This window comes from Syngnathus floridae, chromosome 16, assembly GCF_059516105.1.
Source record: "Syngnathus floridae isolate MCC-2025c chromosome 16, RoL_Sflo_1.0, whole genome shotgun sequence".
NCBI classification, from domain to species: Eukaryota; Metazoa; Chordata; class Actinopteri; order Syngnathiformes; family Syngnathidae; genus Syngnathus; species Syngnathus floridae.
In genome coordinates, this window is record NC_142428.1 from 1,332,648 (window position 1) to 1,358,259 (window position 25,612).

At 41.1% G+C, this 25,612-nt stretch overlaps 1 protein-coding gene across 13 annotated transcripts in view; it reads left to right on the top strand.

Annotated features, from left to right (window-relative positions):
• babam2 (BRISC and BRCA1 A complex member 2) overlaps positions 1-25,612 on the top strand; it is a 50,439-nt gene that overhangs the window by 10,133 nt on the left and 14,694 nt on the right. For 11 of the 13 annotated variants that reach the window (XR_015853097.1, XR_015853096.1, XR_015853091.1 and 8 more), the window contains 6 exons: positions 523-678; positions 927-1,003; positions 3,261-3,355; positions 7,859-8,053; positions 8,414-8,488; positions 19,150-19,259. Coding sequence is in view for 3 of the 13 variants with exons in the window: in XM_088356367.1 (XP_088212493.1) it covers positions 523-678; positions 927-1,003; positions 3,261-3,355; positions 7,859-8,053; positions 8,414-8,488; positions 19,150-19,259 (708 nt within the window). In the remaining 10 variants the exon portion in view is untranslated. The other 2 variants (XR_015853099.1, XR_015853100.1) reach the window with 2 other exon arrangements.

Here is a 25,612-nt window from a genome sequence, read left to right on the forward strand (position 1 = left end):
TATTGTAGACTACTTAACAGGGTCTTTCAAGAGGACCCAAACAATATGTATCCGGAAGTAACGAAGAAAATAAACGATCAAGTTATTTAATTCCAGCTTTTCCAGGTATTGTGATTTACAGAGTATGACATTTAAATTAACAGCATTAAATGTATATTCCACACTGGTAAATATGACCGTTTAAATGTTAATGATAAAATACCGTTTGGCGAAAAAATGCTGAGATTTCCTCAAAGCCATATTACAAGATAAATAACAATTAAGGTAAATATCAGAATGGTTTCTCTTGAACCCTAGTCGCATTGCTTATTTGCTTGATGACAAATTCCAGAATTCACAACTTGATGCCTTAAATCCGTGACGGATATTATTCTCGTGTGCTCTATCAATTCCATAGCACCAATAAATGAATTAATATAGTCATGCACTACTCTTATGTCAAATTTGACATGCAATTAAATCGTGCAATCCACATCAAATCAGACCAAACACGCCTTTGAAATGTGTTCTGTTTTTCTTCAGGCTTGTCAGGGTAGATAAAATGAACAACATGTCTCCAGAAGTTGCACTGCACAGGATCTCACCGGAGTTGCGACCTTTGCTGTGCAGCGTGGTGCGGAATGGCCGGGTGGGACTGGACTCCACAAACTGCCTCAAAGTCACAGACCTCAAAACCGGGTAAGGTTGCTAGTTTTGCACATAGTTCTGATAATAATGACAATTCAAGTAACAATGGTTTCTGAAGTGCACGTCAATAAGTGCATTTTTTCCCCTCTCATTAAATACACGTTCATTATGCTGTTACCAGGTTGGACCTCCTTTTGCATATTTGTAGAGTTATGCTATAAACATTGCAGAAGCAGCATAAACTGTTTATACAAGGGGGGATGTAAATCTGGTTTCACATTGTGACCATCCATTTTCAGGTGTACATCGCTGACCCCAGGTCCTTGCTGCGATCGCTTCAAGCTTCACATCCCCTATGCTGGAGAAACCCTCAAATGTATGTGAGAAGACTGACCAATACTTCTGCTTTGAGTTGATCTAATTTGTCATGCATGACAGTTTGTACTAAAAGTTAGAGCCATATCACCAACATTTTCTGTCGGCGTCCATCCATCCGTCCATCCATTAATTATCTGAACCATTTTAATTAGGTACAAAAGGTAAACATAGACGTTATGTCTGACAGTAATTGCACAAGCATTTATGACTGCATGAATGGTCAAGGGAAAATATTTACAAGGGGAATCATTTTCAGCCGGCTCGAACATGCCAGACTTTGCCCTAAAAACAACCACAATCAGAGGGATCAGTATTTCATCTTTTATTTCCAGGTATTTACACCTGGATCCATAACTTTTGTTTGAACCCACTCCTTTTTTAAGTGAGCAAACATATTGACTGACAGCTATGTTTTGTTGGCCGGGTGTGTCCTACAACTATTATTGAAACCATTCATAGCGCTAAGTATCTGTGTTCATTTTCAGATTTGGGTTTTGCTTGCTAATAGGTGTTAGCCAATTCTCAAAACAAAGTTGTATGAGTGGTAAACAAGCAATTGTGAAGCTCAGAGAAGTTGTAAATCAATCAAAAGCCATCCAAACATTGGCCGTAAATGGAGTTCGACCCATTCCTCAGCTTGATTACTCGAGCCACTGATAAATCGGTCAATTTGTGACTAATAGATTCACTTTTTTTGTTCCGAGGAGGTTCTGTCGCACTTTTTTGGTGTGTCTGTGCTGTGCTGTGTGCTGCACTCTCTGTCTGGCCCCTCCTCCTAACACTCAGACCCAACAAAACATAGCATACTCCCAGCTCCACGAAGCCACACTCATCTGCAGCAGAAGAAAAAGTGAATGCAAGAAAAAAAATCTTATTTTTTTACATGGTAAGTTTGTGACTTAAAATAATAGAAAGTTGAATGAAAGTTTTTGGAATACGTCTTCAGCTCTTGGAGCCGTTTAGGCTGCAAGTAAACAAAAACAGGCCATTGGCATTCCTCCGTGGCACGTGAAATCTCTGCAGCTGTTGTACACTTCTTTCCTGTGCTTTTTGGCCCGAGGACGAATGTTTGTTTAATCAAGGATGCAGGGCTGCAGGTTGGCCAGTTTATGGACCGTCCCACTTCTAGCGTGCCAAAGCTTGGTACACCCTGCACACATCTAAGCATCATTAATTCAAATGCAGCCACCCTCCCCTCCACGCCTCGCCACGCCACCACGCTTCCTGGTACAACTAAACAGCAATTTGGGGATTTTTTTTTTCCCTCGTGCGTAATAAGACCCTGTGACCTGCCTTTGCAGAGACTGTCAACAGATTTCGGGTAGTATAGTACAGATGCACCAGTTGGTGGTAAGTGTGTGCTGACTCCCATTTAAGAGTTGGAATGGTTCATTCTGAATCCAGCCACATCCTCAGTTAAAGGGTGTGCACATTTGTGCAACCACATTATCTCAGTCTACTTTACCTCTCCAAAATATATCCTTTTTTTTTTTCAATGACTTGTGCAGGTTAAAGGCCACAATAATCGTTTTGAAATGATTTCTTTTGATCTCATTTTTTGTTCCTGGCATTTGAACAGGGGTGTGTAGACTTTTTATTTCCTCTGTAACACTTCCTCTTGTCTATTTGAGTCCTCTCCACTGGAAATTTCCATCTATACATTTAAGTGTGTCTCTTCCTCCTGTCGTCAGAGTGACCAAAAAAGCAGAACTCAACAGACCCATTCACCTAAATAGAATTGCGCAACATATCAGAACATTGTGATCCAGCATTATTAGAAGGTTATGTGGCTTCCTTTCTTCGTTGAAATCATGCCATCTGGCAAATTGGTTTGCTATTTTTCAGTGCATGAATGTAATACTTGAAATTTGATTCACATTATTTGTTTAGGTTGTATCTATGAACTTTATTTTCTTTACTCCAAATAGTCAAGTTGGCTCATTAATTTCGGTGCTTAAATCCACAGAACCTAGGGCACAAACACAACTGTTTTAAAATGACATTTTCTGTCAGACTCAGTTTTTGTTTTCCATGTCACAACCATCCATTTATCCAATCATTTTTTATACAACTAAAAAACATTTAGAAACTGATTACAAGAATGAAATAGCTGAAAGAAACTAGAATAAGGTCAAAATGACATTTTCCCAAACTCCAGACTATTGCCAATTTCTGTTTCCAAAGTCAAAAGGGTATTTTACTCTCTATGAGTCATTAAACTAATCTGTTTTCATCTTTTTTTTTTTCTTCCCTAGGGGATATTATATTTAATGCCCGCTATCCCGAACTGCCTCCAGATTTTATTTTTGGAGAAGATGCAGAGTTTCTACCTGAACCTTCAGAATTACCGGTGCGTATCCAGGTTTAGTAAATCATCCAGTGGAGACTCGTTTTCTTGAAATGATTTGTCTCTTACATATCGTTGGCATCTCATGGTGCTTTCTCATTCTCCTTGTCCATTTTTTTTAATGTTGTTTGGATTTTACAGAGTATAGTTTTGAACCATATCAGGCTGGTGTTGTTTCTCTTTGTATAACTAATTCATATTTGTATTTTAAGCAGCTATTTTTGCAGCAGCCTAGCATAAACCAGCTAAATTCCCCTGCTTGTGTCAGAGTCTGGGAGAGAAGAGGGGAGTATTGCTCACTGTCTCATAAATCCAGCTGTGCACATAAGGGGAAGTACCTCTGCTGAGCCAGTGCTTGGCAGCTCTTTGCGTGTTTATTTTCTCACATACAGTTTTGTCTTCATATATTTGTAATTTTGCTGCCAGAGCTCTTCTAGTCTGCCTCAATTCATTTTTCCTTTACACATTCAGTACGCGTATCCTCCCTTGCACTTTTAAACCTTACCCCCACGCTAAAACATTAATATTCTGGTTTTATTAATCCTAGAGCAGGGATGGGCAGCTGGTGGACGGCCCGCAACCACGCTCTTTGTGGCGCCCCTTGTTCAGTTTAAAAAGAAAGGGGGCGGGCATTTAAAAAAAAAAAAGATACACATTCAATATAAAAAAAAACAGGAAAATCCAAAGAAAATATTTTTAAAAAAATCAGAGTATGCCAATCTGCGACTGTAATTTTAAGTTGTAATATCACCAATCACCACAAGATAGCAGACATATCTTAGTTGCACTCACAATGGGTCTTTTATTCCCATATACTAGTATTATTCACGTAGGCCTCATATTTTCTTGCAGATTTATATTCGTTATATATTTTTTATATACGTATACACAACAAACATAGAACCTCATAGTTTCCTTTTAAAGTCCTTTTTCTGATAGAAGTAACTATTTTTAACAACAGTGAAATGTTTGGTTGTACCGAGTGGGTAACATTTGATTTAAAATTGTAACCTCAGTGTCCTGTTCTTTTGACGATGTGAGAACATGGTGCCCAAATGCTACAACTGGCATGGGAAGAAAACATGTCTCTCTTTCTTTTTTCTTTTTTTTTTCCATTTTCCATTGACGTCAGATTTTTACATCATGTTCTCCAGTAATAGCGTCTGGTGGGTGAAAGCTTTTTTGTGAATTTGTCATGATGTTATCCTCAGATTCCCCCCACCCCACCCCAATTCAGCCTATTGGCATCATTTGTTGCTTAATAGCTTTGTACGACTATTGCTTTTGACAACTCATCCTAATGGAGCTAATATTCTCTTAAGAAAGGGGCGGCTTGATTCCTTTTGGTCTTCAACTCGGTCTCCTTCAGCCAAAAGGCCGTGATGGCTCTTTTCAGTATTGCATGGGTGGAGGGGACAGGGGAGTGACGAGCATTTTGGGAACAGAGAGGTGACCAAAGAGGAGGAAATGACAAAGACAGAGGCAGGAAGGGAGTGGAGGTGGACAGCAATACCAGTTAAATCCCTTGCCTAGAATACCCTTGCATAATATACTTTTTCTTCTTTCTTTTTTTAAATTGACAAATTCAGTATGTGTTTAGGTAAAGTGAAAATCGAATTTTTGGGGGGTTTGGTATTTACCCATTTATTTATTTTATTTCTTATTTTTTAGGGGGGTTGGCAATGTCAAACACTGCATCAGATTTTTTACTTCTTTGGTCTGTTGGCATATTAATTACATTGCTCAATATTTATGTATTGGATGTAGGTTAAAAAGGATTTCAAATCATTGTACTACTCTTTTTTTTATAATATACTACGCAATGTCCCAGCTTCATGGGAATTGGTCATGGTTTTTGCAAACGATGTGGTCGGAAAATTCATGTAGGTAGGTCATCATCGGTTTAGTTATTGTTGGTCATCTTTATTTGAGTATGGCTAAGACTGTGCTTAAAAGCAAAAGTTATACTTATCTCAACTTTTTTTTTTTTTTCCTTCTTTCTGGTCCAATGCTACTACCTCTGTCTTTTGAGTAGTCGTTTGTCATTTGTCAAGTCTAGACTTGGCCAGCAATGTGTGTTGGCACGAAAGATTTGGGGAGTTTCCCAACAACTTTGCTGTTTTTTTTTTGTTTTTTTTCTCTCCATTTAGCGTGTATATGGCCAAGACCTGGGGTTAGCCCCAATGGCCTCCCCAGAACCCGCAGCAACATGTTTCCACTTATTGGTTCCAGAGTCCTTCGAGATGCAAATGCAAGGCAAGCGCTGTCTTGTTAAGAGTGGGAATTTTATTAACATAAACAGCTCAGGGCTCTTTTTTGTTGTCTTTTCATGCCAAGTAATTACAAACTTGAGTTTCTGTTTTCAGTTGAATCAGCAGATCAAGAGCAGAAAATTGTTGTACGAAATAAAATGGACAAAATATGGGGACACCTCTCGAACGTTTGCCAACTCAATGGTCACCGCTCCATAATAAGGCCCGGGCTGGTTTTATCATTTATATGTATTTTTCTGGTGTCATAATAACACATTTGACATGCTTTTGTCAAAATACACCAAGGATCAATAATTACAGCAAACTTTACACTCGCTACGTTTTGCCATGCTGAAATGACCGTAACAATTTGTCACTTGTGGCTCTCTCCTAGGCCTTTTCTGTTATTCCAAGCAAAAGTCTAATTGATCCTGTTTTGCTCCAGTTCCTTTCTCGCATGTTAAGAGAACCTCATCCAAGGCTTTGTGTCGTTTGAGACAATGTTCGTAGCTCCCCAAAGAACAATGTAATGCGTGTAATGTGAAGCTAATCCAAGTATTCTTTGACGAAGAGAAAGGAAACGTGACTTGACGCTACCCTCTGCTAATCTCCAATGCCATATATTGGCAAGCGCTTCCTAGCTGCTGCTGCAGGTTTCCCCTGGTTCTGTTCTAACAATGGCACTCCAATGGCCTGTAAAGTTGGGTCAACCTGAGCATAGTGTACCAACTAGCACTTCCCTTTTGCTTCAGCGAATAATGCGTTCCACATTTTAGTGGCGTTTCATTATTGGCAGCGCTCTCACTAACATGTCTGGGAATGCTTTGAACAGGCGTGGTATTGTTTGCAAACTGAGAAGCTTGATGGAAAGAACAAACAGGACAAATTGGCTGAGGTGGTAAAGCAGTTCAAGAATGTACGCTATTTTCTGTCAACAACTTGAACCGCGTTGGACAAAAACTGCACAGATCACACTGAAAAAAAACACTGGCTTGAGAATGCCAAGTGTCTTAAACACATGACAAGAGCAATTTAGGATGATCTTAGACTTGGCAATCTCTGGGGGCGAAACAGGGTGTGAGCCCACTCTTGAATTAGAGACTAACAGAGATTAATTTAATACTTGGGAGTTGTTTAATGCCGTACACTTTCAAGTCAACAGCGATTTATTGGATCAGGTTGCCAGCTTCTATAAAAATCACATTCAAGACATAAAAACAAATAATTTCTCTTGGCCTATATAATTATCTTGGATTTTCAGATGCCAGCGCTTCTCTTAAGTGGCCCCAGATAAATACTGGAACAGAGATGCTACAGACGGATGGCATGGGAAGACATAATTCTGTCAACTTGGGACTATTAAGTGTGAAAAGACCAAATTTAGGTGTGCATTTGTTCTTAAAGGGATACACTGTGTTCCTTAACGCATGCAAACCCAAATCTACTTTGAGCTTGTCAATCTTTACAGTCATCATCATTAAAACGCCAGAGATCTTTATCATCTAATTAAAAAAATAACTTATGACCACAACTACATGAATAGTGTCTAGTCTTTATACTAATCAAATTTAAAAAAGCAATTTAAAAACTGATATTGAATGAAATTCTCCTCGTAGCACAACATGACTCTGAATTGCTATTTGTGAATTATTTTAAAGGGAAAGATAATATGGGGTTTTTTTTATATTCTATTTTAGGATCAAGTTTGCCTTTCCCAATGGCTTTGGCCTACTTGCCTGAGCTCCTCAGTGCTTTAACGACCCCCACCCCCCCTCGCCTCGCCCCCTTCACCTCCGATCCCGCCTCAACTCCTCAGTGTAGATTCACTGATATTGTATGTCACAATGCTGACACAGCGGTTCCTTAAGTCGCTCCTCCATTTCTGCACGCTCCTGCCCCGGGGCACTGACCGCCTGTTTTGGACAATGCCCATCCTTGTTTGCATCACCTCCTCATTTCGGGAATCCCGGCCGGCATTGCTGGTAACCACTGGACGATGAAGTCACTCTCTCTGTTTAGCTTGCCCATGCCATCGTTAAGTCACTTTCAAACAATGGATGCTTTCTTTATTGCCCTAATAAGGGACGCAAAGAGAAAGTCAGTCGGTGAGACAAGCTAACCTGGACCAACATTGTCACCGACGCCTTTGTGTCAACCATATTCATCCATTCACAGATTAACTTTAGACACGAGCAGATATGTGAACAATATTATTTTGTGTTGAAAGAAAAAGTTCAATTGTGTCTTTTTCCAGCATTTGGTCCAATGGGATGCTGGCAACCCAGATTGTTTGCTCCAGCTTGTTAAGGAGCTCATCCAGCAGTACCACCACTACCAATGTCAGCGCCTCCGTGAAAGCTCCAGACTTCTCTTTGAGTACGATAGCCTGCTGGAGGATCCCAACTATGGCCGTAATATGGAGATATATGCTGGACACAAGAACACCTGGGTAAGAATGGTGTTATTTATAAAATGGAATATCACATTCAATATGTTTTTAATCTGTCAATTACGTGTCCATCATTAATAAATAAGATCCTTTCACCATCAAAACACCCTTCTTTTTTTTTTGCATGTTATTTTGCACATTTTGGGTCAACTCAAATTACCCTGAATGTATTTAAATCAGCAATTTCCGACCACCTGGGTGCATGAATAAGAAGAAGCGTTCCGTACGCTGTTCAAAGCTCGCCACAACGTCCAGCTTTCCCCCTTGGTTTGATCATGTGGTACCAGCAAAAGTTTTTTTTTTTTTTTTAGATATATCTTTTGTGTCACATTGTAAAATTCTCCAATACTTGTATTCCAGACAGGGGAGTTTTCCGCTCGCTTTCTTCTAAAACTCCCCGTGGACTTCAGCAACATCCCAATCTATCTCCTCAAGGTAAGTCACAAAGCATCATTTACAAGTACGTATTGATCATTTAACATCGTCAAGATGCCCTTCAAATGTGTGTTTTGCATGGGCCAAAACGTCAAAGGTCGGATTTGTTCAAAATTAATTTCATGCCGTGTATATGTGGACTCCAGTCTTAAGGGGCTGTGAGCTGACTAATCAGCAAGCCGTCACTCCAGATCTGCTCTGAACTGCGTGGTGTCTGGAGGCTTCTTTACTCTCTCTCCCTCTCTCTCTCTGAGTCTCCTCGCTTACCCTGGTTCTCACTCTTTGTCACTTGTCCCATCTTTGCCTGCATGATGCTCGCGGCTTTGGCTCTCTGGCCTTTAACGACATGGCCCATGTTTGTACGGCGAATTGATGCTAAACATATGGCAAATAGCTGCAATCATCAGTCTCACGACCTCCTTTTGTTCCGACATCACTCAGACCGCGAGCCGCTTTAAGGTCTGGTTCTCGCTGTCCCCGGGCAGACTTAATCATAGTTTCATAATTTACAGACAGATTAGCGATCCTAAAAGTATTGCTTTTGTCTTCCTGCAGATTTTTAGGAACGATGCTTGGCTCATTCTTGCAGACAACTCTGTAGTAGCATTATTTTTTTTCCAAACACAAGCTGTCACTCGCTGTAAAGCATTTTCAGAAAAAAATGAATAAAATAATATAAAATATAATAAAAACGAATCACTGGCACGTTAATTTTCAAGCTAATATAAATGAACTGAATTTGCAAATCAATAGTCACATCAAAAAATAAAATTATAGCTATTGTGAAAAGTTCAAACCCATTCAGCAATGCTTAACACTTCAACAATAAAATAAATTGCCATTTACGGTTTACAGAGGTCAGACAGTTGACCTTGTTTTGAATCCACCTTCCAAAAAAATTGTGGATGTCCTTGCCGGAGGTATGGAAATAAAGCGGAAGTGTATTTAGACATGGGCAAGCTTGCGCAGGTAGTGATTGCTTCGCAGAGCTGTGGAGGACAAGCGCTACCTGGAGCAAAGCATTTGTGTGCTTTGCCCTCACTGCACTGGACATGTTTACCTTCCTGCGTCTACTGGAAAGCAAGCCGTGAAGGATGCTGGGGGAAGGATGCTAGTTGACTTCCGATTTTAAGGTGGCCAGCCTGTCATGCTCCAAATGAAACATTAAGGAGGATATAGAGAGCAGAAATGAAGGAAGCATACAATGAGTGTTGGCACTTTTCTTCGTTTTGAAAGGCCATGTGAGCCTTTTGGGTATTGTTGCAGTTTCTCTTTCTTCTATTGTACCTTAACATCTGTGTGTCTAACATTTAAATTGCAGGTCTGTGCTCGTATTTTGTATTGTACATCAGGTTGAATTGAAACGTCAAGATTGTAAGGAAATCCGTTTTTTGAATCATTTAGTCCATAAATTGTGCATCTCGGGCAAACGTTTATCAATACAACACACAGACAGACAAACCCATGTTGATGGAACCTCCTCGGTGGTGGTAATAAACAATTTCCCCCTTAAAGACAAAGCAAAAGCAAATCTATGGTGGTGTTAGACCTACTGCTCCTGTCATTATCCAACATGTCATCTCGTATGTGCAACATGCTCCCAAATGCCCAGACGGATCAGTGTGGCGTGACAGCGCTCTCATGTTGGTAGCCTCTGCTCTCGCTTCACTTGAGCTTTGTTTTCCCCACAAGCACTGACCCATGCCACCAGCTCCAAAGCTATTGGTGGCTCTGTTTAGTGGATTTGTTTTTGTCGGGCTGTGTTTTGTGCAGTGTATGAAGCTCATACTGCTTCAGTATTGGAGGTGCGATAATAATAATAATAATAATAATAATAATGCACTGCTGCATCTTCATTTTTTGCCCTCTTTTGGTTCTGGATATATTGTATGGATCACCAAAGCATTTGCATCCAATAATGTTTTTACCCTGATTCTTTTTTATTTTTTGGGCTTCTGCTACTGTTCAAGATCATCTTCAGTAACATCATGCAAATAAGTTGAAAAGAAAACCAAATGCTCTCCTTAAATTATTCTTAATCACTTTCCATTTATCAGTGGCGTTGTCATCTCACTAGAAGAGTGTGCATCCATTATCCCCAGTGGTCACAGGGAAGAAACTAATGACAGATTAAGGATATTTATAGGCTCGTCAAGGGAATGGAGGGGACAGGCTTGTTGCGGTGTGACTGGCAGTGCAACGTTAGGCTTTGTATTTTCCCAATGCTTGAATTTGAGATTTGAATGTATGCCAGCATGTGTGCACAGTCATGAGCCGCTGAAAGACAAACAAGCATCCGCACTCATATTTACACCTATGTGCGAGACTTCGGTAAACATATCAGACTTGTTTTGGAGAATGTGGGAGGAAGGTAAAGTTCCTAGAGAAAACTTCAACAAGTGGGAAACAGTGAAAAGGAAAGCCTGAAGAGAAATTTTAACACAGAATGTGCGGCTCCACAGTGTGCCAAATTCTCCATCATGCCACTAGTTACAAATTAAATGAATAAATTATTGACTTGGATAAACATGTTTTTCTGCTCTAAAATTGCCTCGTTCATGTTTTGGGAAGATTGTAAAAGAACAAGTAGAAGCCCAATCTGTCACAGCTGCGGTTACCTTGCCTTTCCGGTTGCCACATAAATGTCACATCTTTCTCAACGACTCGCCGAGCTTTCGTTGTTATGCTTTTCTGTCCTGCCTTCTTCGTCTGACGGTTAAGCTTTTGGAGAAGTCGTGGCTGCAGATAGCCTATTTCATCACAAGTCTTTCTCAATTCTCGAAAGGGTCTCAAAACAACATTTCAATGGATGAGCCAATACTTGATATGACGCTTCGACCCATCCTTAAAAATCTCTTTGAGCTGTCCATTTTGTCTTTATATTTATACCGCCAAGAACAATCTTTTGCGTGACTGCAAAGAGATTGTCCCAAAGCAAGTGCTTGTAATTTGTGGCCCTGCCGTGCCCTTGCACGGTAAACAGTGACTCAGGAGCTATAAAATAATTGTAGGTTCATCCCAAATGTCCCTATGTGGCTTGTTGCCTCAGCTCTGCAAAAAAAAAAAAAAAAAAGTTGTTTTCCCTACTGACATTGCAGTGTAATGTTTACTACACTCTGCAAGTCTGTTCACTGCAGTCATTATTCACCAAACAAAGATGATCTTGTCCCTCAAGTAAAGGTTTAGTGTTGGGATATTTGTTTTTTTACAATGATGGAAACAAGTTTTTTATTTGATTAAAGACAGACTTTGGAATATCATCAAAACTGGGAAATATTTAGTGTTTTCTTTAAGAAATGTCTTGGGATTAGGAGATTTTCTTTATTAAAAATTTTTTTGTGCAGTTTTTTATTGTAAAAAAATGACATCCAACTCTCTTTAAGGCTAAGGAAAGATTTTGATTGTGATTGCAGGAATATGTTTTCAGAGAGTATTTACAACCTGCAGTTAATACTTGCTCGGAAAATACAAAACGAATAAATTAGGGCAAAATCAAATACTATATGAAGCTGCATTCATTTTAATTTCAAGTCCCGTTGCCGAGCGATGGCGTGTCTGTTTACTGCTGTGACATGGCATTTAGTAGGAAAGCAAGTTGCCCAAAAGACATTGTCAAGTAATTGCCAGTTTGGGCTTCACTAATGCAGTGTACGAGTGAAATCTGAAAAGGCCAGCCAATGCTTCCACGCAGATAAACAATTATGTGGCTTTTTAATGGTACATGTATTATAGCTTGGTATATGCTTGAAGATGAATTTAAATGTCACCAATCTCGAAAACAAAACTGCCAAGTGATGTAAATTAGGAGAAATGAGATCGTCATCCCTATATCGGATATATTGTCGGCCTCTGTCCAAGCCAATATCTAAATATCATATTTAGTACAGTAAAGTGTTATTGCTTGACGCCATTGACACTAAACAAATGGCAGGAAATGCATCATCTTTGTCTTAGATTTGCTCATTTAGCGAAGTGAAACCCTGAAGTTGCATAAAAAAAGGAATTGCTGCGTTAAGTAGGTTTAATCAGTTCTCCGTTTGGTTCATTTGTGATTAAATCTCTGATGCCTACGCACTCAAAACAAGTGCAAGGTTTACTTTTAGCACTCATTTGAGGCAGCAGGATGGTTTGGTCCATTAACGACAATTCTGTGCATGTTTATTATTACTCAGTATTGTTCAGTTTGTTTTTTTCCCATTTAGAATTAACCTCCGAATCAAGCCCAGCTGCAAAATTTAACAGATTGTTCTTGTTACAAGGACATTTTGAACAAAATGGACAAAAATACTCATAACACCAACTTATTGTGATTGCAAGGTTCGACTGTCCCCATTTCTCTCTCAATGTGGTTTCCATCCCAATGAGAATTTACTATAATTAGTAAATCATTTAATTGTTACCTAGTAGGCTTTGTGATCGTATTTTTTTTTCTGTCTACGGGTTTATGCAAAACTATCAGAGAGTTTGAATCATTACCCAAGCAAAATCTCATTCCATTTTGGAGTTCAAAAAGGGAAGATTCAGGAGTAACACAAAAGCCAAAATGTTCCAGATAAAAGTCAGTAGATTGCGTGGCCTCCTCGGTCGAGATATCTGTGCTTCAACTTCTTGTTCATATTTCAGCCTCCTTTTGAGAGATCAAAAAGCTAATCATCTTTTCGTGTGCTTCGTACCTTCAAGATATTTAGGAGTCTTGCTGTGGCCACTGCCAGGTGCTTTAGCATCTGGTCGTCCACAGTCATAGCCTGCTGAGAAAATGTCTCAGAATGGAAAAGTTTACTGAGAGTCTAACCAAAGTTGCTTCTCATAATAATAACAACATGCTTTCATCTTGCGATAGTACCGTCTGGCATTTCTAAAATCAAAGGACATCTGTGAACTGGAGTATAAAATAAATTGTGCTTTGTAGCCCATCTATTAACGTACATGATTAATTTTCAGAACCTCCATAAAAAGAAAAACTCCCGCTGAACTGTTGCAAATACAAATCATGTCAGGCAAAGCTAGCAAGCTCATCACTACTAAGAGTTTTTTTTTTTCCCAACCGTAATCACAAAGCAGTAGTGATGTTGATAAACAATCATTCATACACACCAAGAAGCAATCAATTGCAGATGTTTTTTTTTTTTTTCTTTTCTGTTAGTCTGGTCTATCAAACTTGATCTCAAAGGTTGTATCCTGAGGGAGAGATGTCAGTCCTTTTGTTTCATTCCTTGTTGTGACACATTACGAGTGCCACCAGAACCTTGCAGCATTCGGAAAGTGAAATGCAACAAGAGAAAATGTGAGCTTGCAGAAATTTCTCTCTGCTTCAGGACAGCTTCCAGTTATCTCCACGTTAACTTCCTCTTCACAGCTCTCATTTTAGTTTAAAGAGGCACAGGGTCAAAAATCTACAATTTGCAGGTAGGATACCATGATTGCTTTATAAAAAAAAATAAGTGGATTGAATTGTAAGAAGATGATTTTGTGAGATCAGTGAAAGAGGTAGAAAAATCACCTCTCACTGTGAAATTATTCTTCTTAGACAAATATTTGAATGTTTTGCTCTTAGAAACAAGAAAAGGACAAGCTGCAAAATAATGTTCATATCGCCTAAGTCAATTGGAAATTAACTTTACTTATTTCTCCAGGACCATTAACAGAACCGTCAGAGTGGAGCTTATTGTTCCTTTTAAAATTCAGCTCCAGGCCAGTTTAGTACCAGGGCTTTGTACCCCTCCCTAGGCATCATCTTAAAAAGGCCCTTTGCTTTATTAAAATAATGCTGCAAGGAAGAGTGGGCCAAAATAAATCCATAGAGATACGAAAAGTCATTGCCAATTACCAAAGTTAGATTTCGGTTGTATCAGTCAAGGGTAGCCTAACCATTTTTAGCTTTCGAGGGGAAGTCATAACGGCCAGGTAGCTCCCCCCCCTCCCCCTCTTAATAAATAAAATTATTTAAAAACTGCATTTCATGTTGGCGTCAAATCGTGACCCCAACACGACTCCTTCATACCAAAGGTCACACCCTAGCACTGTCTTCCTCTGGGATTTGGATCCACTGTCTCTCCCGCCCCCTTAAGCCACCCACGCTCTTTCTCCACATGAACATTCCCACCTACCTGCTTGAGCTCCAAACCCCTGCAGAGCGCTAGACTATTCTCAGGAGAGCATCCACCCCTCCTCCCTTTCCTGTGCTTCTTCCTCCGTCCCCAACACCATTCTATCTCCCCACACACAAACACACACACACACACACACACACACACACACACACAGTTCCCCACGCCTCCATGGAATTACTTCCATCTGGCCTACTTTCTGCCCTCGCTGTATATCAAATTGTACATCGCATGTTGTTTCCTGTAACACCTTCAAATGTTCATCTCGCTATTGCTGTGTTGTTTTCCTCTTTTCAACTTTGGGGTCACCCGGTTTAGCTGTAAAAGATCCGTCCTGGTTGTTTCTTTCGTCTTCCCATCTCCAATCAATAATATACTGCTAAAAAAGCAACATTGAAGCTCATATTCTCACTCTCTGCATTCATTCAATTAAAGGCACCTTGATTTAAACTTTCAGATAGAATTTCTTGTATTCATTGTAAGAGGTACAATTTGAATGACTGCTTTTGTTATATTAATTTGGCCTTGGTTAATTCTTACATCTAGAAAAAAGATCCAAACGAGGCCTTTTAAACTATGGCAAAATATTATTTGAAGGGAACGTTATTTCTAAAATTGTATTTACTCCTGCTATTCATAAAGTATTCGACATTTGTGATTGCTCACACAGATGCGCACGAGAGCCCCAATTTACATCTTGAGCATAATTATTTGAAATGTCATTGAGTTTTTACAATTCGCAGTTTAGGAACGTTACCACCACCACCAAGTGCCATTCCCCTCAAATAGGGGGCAAAAGGTTGCATTGGTCCCAAAATAAAAAAAAAATAAAAACCAAATCTCATTAACAGTGCAGAGGGACAAAAACACCCCGCAACAGTGTCTGCCATGCATGATTAATACAATTACAATTATTGCCTGGAGAAATACCACTATAACCAAACTGTTGCACTGCTGTCTTCCTTTTAAATCTCCTCTTAATGTCTGCAGTGATCTCGCTTGGCTTTTTGGAAAAATATGCTCAGTGTAAACTAATGCACAATTCCTTATTATGGGAATTGGATTAAAAGACGTTTCTGGCCCGATATATAGAACAACTGTCAGGAGAATAAACATAGAGGAGCTAATTTAGTCATTTCCATAATGCATGTTATTTTCTACATGCAAGTGATCATACTTGAGTCAGCCTTTGTGGCCAGAAGCCCCAGCATCACACTCTGCAAATGCGCAAACAACAAAAGCCACCACATGCTATCAGTGACACATTATTAGTGGCACTTGGCCACAGTCACTCACTCTTATGACTTGTTTCAGTGAAATATGATCTGTTTGCATGTCAATGACGCATCTGTTGGTCAGATTGTACTTGTTCCGCAGAACTTTGATTTTGGCTTGGTTCCCATTTCCAGCAATGGAATATTTGACAGATGACTTTATTGCTGCAAACTGTATATACAGGTTTTTTTTTTACATTTTTTTTTTGGGGCTAGCTGTATAGCCTGGAATTTTACAGGTTCAGTTGAAAAGATTTTTTTGTTTCATAAAATCATAAAAGTATTATTATGTAATAGTATCCTAACAAAGAACCGCAACATATATACCGTTTTGGTTTCTCCGCACACTTCTCACGCAATACTTGAGTTTTAAAGCGTGTTGACCTCCAGGTGGAGCATGTGTATTCCATAATCCATTGCGCATTGTGTTCATGACAGAATTAATTCTTGGCACTGACTTCAGCTATGAGCCAGCCTGGTTAATCATCTACCAAACTTGTCACACCAGAGTGTAAAGTCAAAGTATGAAATGAGGGCTTGCTCGGAAAGAAGGAAGGAAAGAAAAGGCAAACACTTGAGATGAGGACGTTAGGTCCTCTTGGATATGCGTGCCATTTGGGTTGTGGTGATTTGTGCTTACCCTGGCATGTTTTTTGTGGTAGCGGGTGCAGGATTGGCAGCGCCACCACATCATTATGCTGGACTTTCTCTCTAATTGCTATTAGGCCCAGTGTCACATTTGTGACTTTACTCCTTCCTTTCATGATTCCATCTTGTGATTTTCCCCAATGTCAATTTTTCCTTCCTAGACTTAACCGGTGCACTCAGAGCTGGCCTAGGAGCCGGAGATGTCGTCGCACAACAATTGCGCTGTCAGTCAAGGCGGCGCATGACATCAGGCATGACATTTAAAGTTGGGCAAAGAAGGCGGACAGTCTCTTTACCTCCTCCGTCCGTTCTAGGCCTGCAGTCGAGCCTCTGCGTTTTTGTGTGTTTTGACTTTGGCCAGGCTTGGTCTGGCATAAGGACAGCTGTCACATCTCCAGCCTGTCACTTGAGACACAGAGGAGATGCCAGAGGCCAGGGCAGCGGGAGACACACGGACGGACACAGAGCTACGAGAGCGCCGCCGCCGCCTTCATGTGTGTGTTTTGTGTGTGTGCGTGCAGCCATGTGTCCGAAAGAGTAACGGGGGATGGAAGACGTGGGGTGGCGGCCGTGAAGGGCTTGACCGGAAGGCACCCTCTAACCTTGACACAGTATTGCACATTATTCACCCAGCACTTTCTTAAATCTAGCCCTTGAGTAGTTGACTCACTTTCTCTCAGGGCAGGTAGTAAATACTTCTTTAACGTCCGACCATCTCCCCTGCAGGACACCCAGTCTTTTTTTTTTTTACTCGCAATCCTCTGACCGAGTGTTCACTGCTCATTATAGAAGAAGTTGTCTTCATTAAGGTTCTGCCCGTGGACTGGAAGCTTTTTTAGTTTGCTAACGTTTCACGTTTTGGGCATCTGGTTATTAGTGCTAAATCGACCTATAATGCTTTTTTTTCTGTGTAATGTCTTTGACACCCCAATATTATTAACATCATTATTTGACATTACTCAATTTCTCTGCATATTTGTGCAAATGTTAGCAGCTAAACTACATACTGAAATGAGATGCGTGTCACTTATGAGCCGAATCGAATCTGTTTGATTCTTTTTAATTGTATTTATGTTTTGAATGGGAAAAGAATGAAAACAGCTGAATGTCAAAGGTTGACTTTGTTTTGCTTGCTTATTGCACTGATGCAATATAACTTGTGGCAGCTCTTTGCAGTCTGTTGGAACGAGATGAGTCTGAATCATTCCACGAAAAGGCTCTCCCTTGTTCTGAGCAGATTGTGTGATAGTCCCAAGAAGGCTGTGTACAAACTGGCCCATGTTCCTCCTCTGGCCCTCTCACCTTGCTGTTACTTTTCATCCATCTGTGGTCGCTGTCCCAGTAGAAAAATTAAATCACCTTTAAAGACAAGAACAGGACTTGACAGCTACAAACTGGAGCAAACTAATCTTTTCCCAAACCACAGCAAGCAACCACGGCAGTCCCACATCTTCATGCCTGTTCCTATCTGTCCCATATCGTCAGCGGCAGAAGCCGCCGGCCGGCCGGCCAGCCGGCCGCCGCTTCCGCTGCTGTGAGACACACAGCAAGCCTTGTTTACTGATGCAGACTATATTGATGTGAGCTGATTCCATCAGGCCACACTTTTGGATGCCACATACGTACCCTGCCAGTAAAAAAAAAAAAAAGTCTTTGGCCGCTGCAATTTTCATGGCCATTTTTTTTAACGGCAGTCATTTTGACACGGTAAACAAACAGAAAAAAAGTCCCACAAGTTTGATGGGTACTCTTATGTAACCTAATGGTCTATGCTACTTTCTGAAAACATCTCACATTTTTTAAATAATAACTTTTGTGGGCCTGAAGGCTGTCTGTTATTTTTCGATTCCACATTTCCACGAAATGGATTTTTTCTTCCACCAATCAATCATCAACTTTTTCCTCAAGTCTCGACGATTAGTTGGGTTTTGTGATCAGCAGAGCAAAAATGTGCCCAATTAGCTTAAGGGTCGGATCACATTGGAAGCTATCAAGTGCTTGAACTGTGCCTCCATCCATCCATCCATCCATCGTGTGTGCTGGTTAGATTTCCCCTCACCGTGGTGAACGAACAGAAGCAATTATAACAAACGGATGAGTTCAAACCATCTGTAAGACATTTGATTATCACTGCAGAGCCTTTTTGTCAAGGCAGGGGAAGAGCCTGTAATATTTGATGGGAAATTGCACTAATGACAGTGCCTGCATGCCTGCCTGCCTGGGCAGTGGCCATGCTCGAGGAAATATATCACACAATGAGAAAGTTCAACCTCTGAGAGCGAGGCAGATGAAGGTTTTAGCACGCAGCTCCGGGTGGCCTCTGTAAGCATCTCACACATGACTTGATTGGTGCTCCGAGTCATCAGATCAGCCTCATGTTGAAGATGTTGAAACTAATGTAGCATGAAACCAAACAGATGTTTCTTCTGGTGTCTTTCCTCTTATGCTTGCTGCAGTCAACCATATTTTCGGACTTGAGCAATACTATAATGTTGGATTTTTTCTTTCCATTTGGTTGAGAAAAATGTCAGAGCCAGAGAACTGTTTTAAATTCTTACATTGATGACACATTCCTCAAAAGGAGCATACCGGTGGATGTTCCTCAAAGGTTGACCTGTATTTTCCTGCCTAGGACACAGCACTGGACCCTGGAGAAGATGTGGCTCTTCTCTCTGTCAGCTTTGAGGATGCTGAGGCCACTCAAGTCTTCCCCAAACTCTACCTTTCTCCAAGTATTGAACAGTAAGTAGATCATCTGAAACCGATGAGAGTAGGAGTTCAATCAATATTCCGTTTTCCATTCTCAAGAAGCATTGCCTATGGCAACTACGCCTTGAAAAAAAAAAAAAAAATGCTATTCGAAGAATTGCTCACTTGCATCATGTTGAAAAGAGTTGCAAAAGAGTCTCTAAATACACAGATGCTCCAAAAGTTGAGTGCTGTTGCAACTGTCCCTGGGAGTGGTTGTCCTTAAGAGACGATTGCAAAAGCACCAAAGTCAAAATGTTCGTCTCGATGTGTTGAATGAACACATACTTTTCATATCGTGCCTGTGTGTACGTGTGTTCACATTTTTGTCGCACCAATGAGTGACTCGTTGGTCGGTGTGTGTGTGTTTGAGTGTGAGAGAGAGCGAGCGCCAGGTATGGGCCCACTCTGACCCCGGGGCCCAACGGTCTGGGCTTTCGTGCTTAGAATAATCTCGACCCGATGTTTATTTACAAGCACACGCCCCGTCGCACCAGGTTAACAGACCTCTGCCCCTCCTCGTTGGCCAAACGCCTCCCCTCTGCTCCTGCTTCAGTGTTTTCCGTCCCATCTCATTCGATGTTTTCCCCTTCTATTCCTGCCCATCCATGCCTATGTTGGAGCACTTATTTCTCTTTTTATACGCTACTTTTCATCAGAATCATCAAATGCAATTCAAAGCTGGATACAGTTGTGATTCCCAAAGGCATAGATTTCAACTTTTTTAATTTTTATTTTGATACTGTATTATGCAGATGGGCAAAATATTTTAAAGCCAATTAACCGTGTTATTTTTGTAAAGACTTTCTCTTGTTTTGGAACTCATTAGTGTGCAGCTTTACCTCCGGCCTCACTAAGAGCAAATCTGCTTCTCATTGCATCCATCTTTTGGCTTGCTGTGGCTGTAAGGGCTTCCGCTTGAAATATGCTTTTTCTTAGCACTTCCAGCATACATTGTATGTATCTTACCTTTTTTTGCACTTTTACTCAGGCCTCTCCTCCTCTGGCAGTTACATGAGGAGATGAGACAGAAGGAGGCTAAAGGCAATGTGCTGCAACGTTTGAACTGAAGAGCTCTGGCGCACAAGTATGAAAAAGGCTGGTTGACGGTAAATGAGGAAAGCAACAGTGCAAATGCAGACGCTCCATAGTAGCACTCAGAGCCAAACTCTCATTTGCCAGCCTCCTCTTCCTGCTCAATGTTCGACTCTTTCTCTAAAGACATTTGCGCATATGCATATCAAGGCCCTCTGTGAATATCCCCCCTTCCATGCTTTTTATGCACCTTTTTGTCAGCTGTGTGGGAGTGTGTTAATTCATCACCCAAGGCGGCTTCTTCGCTCTTGTTTCAAAACAAATGATTGCATGTGTGTACCAGTTTGTGCATGATTGCATTTGGCTCTTATTCATCACGGATGCTCCTTAATTTCACATGGGAGTGTGAGTTAGCCCGCCTTTTAGCATACTTGTGTTTATGCAAATGACTCGCCCTGTTAGTTTGCCTACATGTTCCCGCTGACCCTTTTTAGTCTCGTAGCGAGCTCATTATCGCGACGTTGGCTCTGCTGAAGAGGAAACATGTCTTTGTCTGCCCCATTTTTCTGGCAAGATAGCGACCGATTTGGTGTCAATTTTAGACGATGAAGCTTCAATTCCTATCAATCTTAGAAAATGATTGGAATCAGTTTATGCGCTTTTGAAAATCCAGGAGCTAAAATTGAACGCAGCAACGTTAGTAGATTTATATTTGCTACGTTTATTTAGAGTTGAAATGACAGGATTTGGTATTTTGCATCCTTGTTGTCTGGCCGTTCATAGTGTCCACCTTTTTTTTTTTCTCTTTACCAGATTTGTTTTCCCAAATTATAATTTCGTTTTATCTTCCCAAGTCACTCAACCACTTCGTTGCCTTTTTTTTTATTTATTTTTTTATCCAAACGTCTGCAGCCTGTTTCCTCTCTCGCCATCTTTCTCCATTTTCTATCACTCCCTTTCCTCCGCTGATCCCTCTGGCTGATCCTCAAAGGGAAACGAGTGAGTGAGTGGGACTTAAAAGCAAGAGAAGCGCTCTGCTCTACCCAGCAAGGTCGTCGCTCACTCGACATAGAGAGGAAAAATGATGGGAAAGAAAAAAAAAAATCAACACACTGGAGAGGGAGCGCGGTTCCCTCTCATTTTGTCTTCCTTCCACTTCTCTTCTCTTTTCTTCTCTCCAGTCACGGCAGGATTGTTTGATATCTTCCTTTCATTCTTCCTAGGGTAGGGGCTGAACAAAACTTGCAAAGCCCCCCTGAGCAGCAGCGTTGTACCTCCGTTTCGATTCCCACTGGCTCCCGCTTTCTTGCTCTCTCTGTCTCTCTCGCTGCATTTTCTTGCGTGGTCTTCAAACAGCCCGTCGCCGTAATGTTTTCGGCCTCGCAGCAAGGGAAGAAAAATACGTTGAAGTGCCCGCCGACCGACCGACCGACTCCCACAGTTTTAGCAGTAGTGCTTTGTGTATCGGGCGGCCCCAGTGCATCTGCTCCTGTCTTTGATGGGACTGTATGTTTCTTTTTCTGTAGCAATTATTGATTTTGAAAAGTCAAAAACAAAATACCTTGCTTAAGATTCATTTGTTACGTAATGTTTCGCAGCCAAGCACCAGGAACTATACTGTGAGTTTTCATGCTCGCATGTTATTTTCCGTCTTTTTCTTTTTGTGCTTTGTTATGGGAAGAGTCGAGCATACTTTAGTTTGATTCAAGTGTGCCAGCATTAAGACCCTCAAATTGCCAAAGTCATTTTCTCCAGCTGGATTGCTAGTACGACTATCGTTTCCGCCAACACATTGATCTTTTTTACGTTGACTTCTCTTTTACCTGATTGTAGCATGCCCATGAGATGAGCGCTAGATACATCTATCTCTCCTTTCCCCACAAAACCTGCTGCATTGCATAAAAGAATCGAGTGGGCACCGTCTCTGCCCCCAAACCAGATTTAGGAGCCCAGAAAACTCAACACAGAGAGACAGTTTTAGGCTGCAGTGCACTAATGTTTGTGTATCTGCATTTGCCTTTAGGTGCCGACTCGACTCGGCTCGGCTCGCTTGTTTGTGTGTTCTGGATGCTGATGTGTGTGTGCGTGTGGGTGAATCGTTTTTGTGTGTCCCTTCTTCAGGGTCTGCCGAGGTGCTTTATAGCCTTTGAAAATGCTTGCATCTTGATCAAATGTCTTTCAAGGTTTTGTAAACATCTCAAATAATTTGAACGCTAACAGCAAACTTATATGAGACGAGTCGACGCCATTGCAGACACTTATCTCGCTGTCAGCCACTCAAGACACCTTGCCACCTTGAAAACTTCCAAATTGTTTTATGTCGCTGTGTTTTCCAGCATGGCATTTTACATCGCAGTGGCTTATGATTTGTTTGTGTGAGTGGGAGACTGAAAGACTGTTTATACTTCTTTTATATGGATCCATCCACGAGTTTTATATCAATTTTTTTTAAAAAATGTTATGCCTGACTTGAATTGTTAGTCAACAAAGATGTAAATATTCACTCATTCGATTTGATTTTTCTTTTAGCCGCAATTTTTGTTTTCTCGATGGGGTCAGCAACCCACTCGGCATCCCAAAGACCTTACTTACAATTTGATGCCTTCAACACTTCAGAAAAGGTGCATGTTTACCTCTATGTTACATCACCTTTCCGTTGAGTAACATTCAATTAGCATTTGGCAAGTGCTGAGATCACTCATTATCATCGCTTTGTCTTTCTCTTCAATTGCTCAAGAGTTTGAACTCTCCGTTGTCACGGTGTTGTCACTTGCAGACTGCGGCTTGGCATTGACTCCCCGGGATGTCCCCCCCCCCAAAATGTTGCTTGATTGACGGCATATGTTGCTCCAAAACCTCTATGTTCTTTTCATCCTTTACGATGCCTTCACACTAGTGGAAGTTTGAACTTGCATATGACTCGTGAGCTTACGTGACAATATCATCCGACTGTAGTTCTACGCTTTATCTTTCACGTTGCTTGATTCATGATTCATGTCGGTCTGTCCCCAACTGCAGCGGAGCTTTTAACTGCGCTCACTCAGTCACCGTATGCACACACACGCACACACACACATACACAAATCCCCCATAAACAAACAAGCTGAGCCTCGTCAACATCCACCTGAGTCACAGAACATAATCTCTCTGGTTGATGAAGTCACGGGCAACCCTGTCACATTCGGCATGAGTCTGTGTGTGTGCGTGCATGCGTGCGTGTGTGTGTGTGTTTTCATACGCTACTGTAAATATGTCATACAGTAAGCGGCGTTGCTCAGAGGGGTCGTGCCAGGCACCACGTTTGCATGACTCCAGCCTGTGTGGCTAATGGGAAGAGCCCTTTTTCTTAATAGGTCTTAACAGATTTTTTAAAATAATTGACTTGCGTGCCATGGCTTGATCTGTTAAAGAATATCGTTCCGTCTGTCACTGTGTCGCCGGGCTCAGTTGAATGAACAATGATATACAATTAGTAGTAAGCAAACAATGTTTCTCAGAACAATTAACTCAAATTGGACAGTTTCCCACGACGCACCTAATGGCGGCACAGTTGTGGATGGGACCCTTGCATAACCAGAAATTCCACCAGCAGTCTTACAAGGTGTGTCAGAATAGCACCAGGACTGGCGGTACAAAAGCTAAACTGTTTTCCCACTTCAATATTGGCCAGTTGATCTCCCAGCAAGATTTTGTGTCCTGTAGCTTTTCTGACACCTCTCGTATAGCAGAGAAAATATTCATAGAAATCTTACAAGTATATATTTTGTGAAAACACCAGATCACTATGGCAATGACTCGAGCATTTGAAACTCAGCCTCTGTTCTAAAATGACATGTTGAAATGACTCTGAGGTTTCTCCAATTTGTAGCTCTAAATGACTGAAGATGAGTAAAGGGACTGTTCTTAAGATGTCAGACTTTGATTTATGTTATAATTAGAACGCCGTTTTAAGTGTTTGCTGTGTGCCTTAGCTTTTTTTTTTTTTTTTTATTCTCTTGGGGTGTAAGCCCAAGCCTCAAGTAGTCCTTGTTTTTGTTATGTTTTAACTTATAATTCAAATCAAAGATTACACTGGCTACTTTTGTTTCATCACAGAAAAATAAACGTGCGAATTGGTCTCAAATGATATTGGGATTTTGTTCAATCTTTCTCAATTGTTCTAATGAGTCTCCTTTTGAAAGCAAAGCATGGAACACTTTGACACGAATGAGTGACAAACAAATCAGTGTGTATTTTGTTCCGAGGTCCGCATTTCCATGTGAATGATGCAACGCTATTCTTAGAACTGTGGGTGGATAGATGGGCATTATTTAGATTTTCCCTTTCAAAGGCTCGTCTTTTCACTGCTGTGAGCAATTTCCAATCGAATGTCGCTTGGTGTATGGTAAAATGCACAGGCTAATGCTAATTATGTGCACAAAGCCTAGTGTAAATAAATAGCCTGGCTCTTTGAAATTCTCCAGAAGAGACAAGAAGCCACTTCATGGCAGCTTGAGTGGATTTTCTTTTGAAAAAGACCCTCTTGGATTGAGTGGCAAACAGGTTGAACTGGGATGTTGTCATGACAGAGCAGCAGATGAGGAAGCAGCGGTTGTGACAAAGAGGAGTATTCACACTTGCATCATCTCTCGTCCAAACCACCAGTCCAGTCATTGCTGACCTTTTGCCGAACTCCATTACAACATGTTTCCCATAAAGATTTGGGTGATGACGCCAAGGTGAAACAGATGATTCTGCACTCCACCTTCCGCCCTCTTACTCCCACAATCATAACGATATTTTGCACTTCTCTGGAACTTTGGCTTGTCCGTCAAGATTAGGAAAAAATGTTGCTCATCTTGGGGAATTTGCGGGATAACGACTGGCCTGCGTTTACACCGATTGGGCTGTCATTGATGTTATAGTGTGGGAAAGCTCTCAACATTCCTCAAGGTATATGTGATGTGACATTTAGCGTTATATTTATGGCCTGTGATGTGATCATCCTGCTATAATGAAGGATATGATGGCTTCAGAAAGCAGCAGGAGCAGCAGCAAATGCAATAAAAGCCAGTAAGCGGCTCTTTCAGACCTTTAACCCGTCCTCGGGTTATTCCATTTTGATTTTGCCCCAGATGAGAGAAAAACGAGGGAGCGACAACCTCGGTCGGTTAGGCATCGGGGAACTGCAGCGGCAGATTTTCTGATTCGACGAGCGTGGACTGATCGCGAATGGCGCTCCGAGATATGAATGAATAAATGACGGAGAATAAAGTTAGAAGGAACCCTGAGTTGTTCAATCACCGTCTCCAAGGCACGGTTAAATGCGGTCA